The sequence below is a fragment of the Emiliania huxleyi genome (assembly GCF_000372725.1).
Source record: "Emiliania huxleyi CCMP1516 unplaced genomic scaffold EMIHUscaffold_235, whole genome shotgun sequence".
Taxonomy (NCBI): Eukaryota; Haptophyta; order Isochrysidales; family Noelaerhabdaceae; genus Emiliania; species Emiliania huxleyi.
Genome location: NW_005200291.1, coordinates 214,593 through 218,003, shown reverse-complemented (window position 1 = coordinate 218,003; position 3,411 = coordinate 214,593). Strand labels below are relative to the sequence as shown.

Here is a 3,411-nt window from a genome sequence, read left to right as displayed (position 1 = left end):
CGTCTACTCGGCGGGGTCGCAGCTGCCTCTGGAAGGCACCGAGATGTACCTTTTTGCGCAAATGGTCAAATCAAGGTTTTGTAACGCGAGCTGTGCCACAGTGAAATGGAACTAGCCCGAGTGATTGCTGGCCTCTGGCGTATGACCTCGCGCGGATATACAATATCTTGTACAGCCCGCCGCTGTGCTCCCCGCTCTGAGCGCTGTGCCACGGCGTATGATGGGAGGGCTGCGAGAGCCGTATCTTCCCCCCTTGAAGCAGAGGCGCCGCGAGGCACGAGAGGCGTAGAAGAGAGGCTGGCGTGCCCCACACTCCCGGTCGGCAGTAGGAGGGCCCGCCGGTGAGACCACTGATTTTGATGCCGACCTTAAATTCTCGCCACTGGAACGCATGCTCTTTACAGCTGCTGTCTGTACAGAGATGCCAGCACCCCCCACACAGGCAGAGCGCTCCTGCTGAGGGGGGGGGGTCCCGACCCCCCCAGCAGCAAAGCGCTGCTGCTGGGGGGGGGGTCGGCCATGAGCTTAGTTGTGCAGGGGGGGTACCGAGCAGTGTGCGGCCGCTCCTATCGACACGGTGCCCACAGGACCCGAAAGAAAATAGCTTTGCGGCTTAAAAGGGACGCACGAGGCAAATCTGATGTTGGAGTGTTTCAATACACAATAGGAGCGAGGCCTCTTCCGTTGGGGGACCGAGTGACTAAGGAAACGAGGGTTCCCCATTGTGACCCGCTCGAGCGCGAGCGTGACACTGCACTTGGCGCCGAGCGCCCGCGGCACAGACCTTGTGCAAGCCGACCCTCGGTGACCACGCCGGTCCGGACCGATGGCGCTCGGTGTGGGGCAAGCAAGACCCTCCCCCCCCCCCCATCGGCGCGCCCGCGCGTCCGACCTTTGAACGGCCGCCAGGAGCACCAAGAGGACTGCTCATGGCTGTGGTCAAGTGGGCTTCGACCGGCCTCGGCTGGGGTGGCGGGTTGTCCCGGCTGCGGACGCCTTCTGCAGCCCCCTGGGATGGGGACAGCACCCCAAAACTGCCCCCTCGGCGGCATACAGCACTCGACTGCCAGCCAGCCTCTTCCTCCTCCTCAAGGGCTGTACTATGGTCATATTGCGCCGCCTCCTACTGGCAGCCGGGCGGACGCGCGACGCGCGCGCCTCGGCGCGCGCACGGCTCGCAAAGCTCGAGAGAGTACTACCGCCTGGCCGCCTCAAGGCGGCCGGGCGGCAGTACTCGCCTCGCAAGGCGCGCACCGGCTGCTCTGGCTGCTGCGCCGGCGGCCGCTGCGCTGGCCGCTGCTGCGCTGGCTGGCGGGCGGTACGACCGCCGGCGGCCGCTGCACCCGCGCCTTCCCTCGCGGGCGCCGTCGCGCCGCGCGCGCCCAACTCTGCTGGCACACGGCACGCGTCGACCGTCGTCACTCAGCCGCGGCGAACATGCGGTGCTGTGCGCGAAGCGCGCGCGATCTCGTACTTTTAAGGCTGGATCCGGCCATTCCAAGGGTATACCTGTGAGAATCCCCAGCGTCCCTCCCTCCTACCTACTGTTAGTAGTCACACTCTCAATATCTCGACTCTCCAACACGAAGTGCTGCGATCGGGCGTGGCCCATTTCTTTTTTCCTTTCTTTTTTGGGTCCTGTGGGCACGTTACCAGTGCGCGCCAGTCCCGTGCCCAGTAAAAAGAAAGAAAACAGACAGCCCAAACGAGGGATAGGGGAGGAGGACAGGGTCCACACCTGCACGAGCAGGATTTTGGAAGGACGATCAGGGGCACAGGTGGGGCTCTCCTGCTCCTGACAAGGGTCACGACAGGCTCGCAGCGCGGTGCACGGTGGAATCCCAACTCCACTGGCGGTCTCATCTCAGTCTAGCGACCTGCCTCCGGCTTCTCCCGTGCCCAGTAAAAGAAAGAAAGAAAACAGACAACCCAAGGGAGGGATGGGAGGACGGCACGCCGCCACCACACAGGGATTTTAAGGAGAGGGGTGTGATGCGCTAGCCGTCGCCCACCCTTGGGCGTCCGCCTCTTCCTATCTCTCTTCGCAGTCTCTCGCCGATTCTCGCTGCGACCTTCATGCCACCTCGCGGTCGCCCCCTTCTCGTCGTTCTTTCCCTTGTCGCTTCTTCCTCTGTCGCGTCGCTCTCCCGTGCCCAGTGTCGTGCTTTAGTTGGGTATCCACACGAGCCGAAGGTGATGAGTTTGGGGCTTGAGGTCTGAAGCTCACCCAATGAGGAAGTGAGGTACTGCTCGGTCCGGCTCTGATCATGCTGAACAAGTTCCTCTTGTAGCTCGATCGGTCACACCGCCATCGCCGTCGGGGAGAGGGGGGACGACACTGCTTCGGCAGCGTGCACCTCGATCCTGTACCGTGTTTGTTATGACCCCCCCCAATGAACATACCAGTGAGGGAGGGCGAGACGATCGAGGGGTCCCGTACCACGCGGAATCGGCCCTATCCAGTGCTCAAGTGCTCAAGGGTTGTAAGATTCTCTACCCACGCGTTCGGTTACAGGTCGCGCAGCGTTCGGCGCGATGCCGGAGTGGGAGAATGCGAGGGTGCCCGTGCCAGAGGGCGCGTACCCGCTGTTTCTGACAAACACGACGCAGGCCAACTTCAAGTGCCGTGAGCGCGAGGATTGCACCTCCGCCCAGCCGTACGTCTTTGTCTCCAAGAAGGTTTTCCTCGACGACATTCAGTTCCGCGGCGTCATCTCCGATTTTCATCCGACCAAAAAGTACATTGAGAAATACCCTGACGGAGTGGACGTGCAGGAGGATGGCACGTCAGGGCTGCTGCTCGTCTGGGACGAGGACGAGGACTACGGGCAGAACTTCTACCTGGTGCACTCTGTGGAGCTCAAGGAGGCGGTCGTCGCCAAGTGGGCGGCTGCCGGCGAAGGCGATGCCGCGGGTGAAAGCGGTGGCGCTGGGGCGATGGAGGAGGAGGAGGAGGAGGCGTACGTGCCACCAGTCTCCAAGCCGTGGGTGTCGCTCGGGTCGGAGCAGGAGCTTGAGAACGAGGCTGTGGTCGAGGGGCGCGGCCGTTTCATCTTGCACCTCTCGCGGGCGCGCCGCCTCTTTGGCGCAAAGCCGCGGGCATTCTTCGACCGCGACGCCGACGCCGACCCTTGCATCAGCGAGAATGATTGCCGCCCCTTCACAGACCTGAAGTTTGGAGGGTTGGTTCGCGAGGACCGATCGGTGGGAGTGCAGGCGGTTCCCCTGGTTGCGCCAGCCGCGACTCAAACAAACAGCCGGCGTCAGGTCAATGTGGCGGCGCAATACGACGCGCGCGAGCTGAGTGCGGGAGCACGGAGGGCAACGGAGCGATCCGAGCCCTTCCGCGCATTCCTGCGACGGGTGCGCGCGCCGTGCGAGCAAGCGCTGCAGCAGAACGAGCTCGTCGAC

General features: G+C 63.4%; 1 protein-coding gene across 1 annotated transcript in view; it reads left to right on the top strand.

Annotated features, from left to right (window-relative positions):
* Positions 1–2,393: 2,393 nt before the first annotated feature.
* Positions 2,394–3,411, top strand: part of EMIHUDRAFT_236511 (hypothetical protein) — a gene marked incomplete at both ends in the record, with an annotated part of 3,152 nt that continues 2,134 nt past the window's right edge. Inside the window, 3 exons of the mRNA XM_005779195.1 lie at positions 2,394–2,436; positions 2,516–2,923; positions 2,975–3,405. Coding sequence (XP_005779252.1) covers positions 2,394–2,436; positions 2,516–2,923; positions 2,975–3,405 — 882 coding nt within the window. The remainder of the gene's footprint in view (positions 2,437–2,515; positions 2,924–2,974; positions 3,406–3,411) is intronic.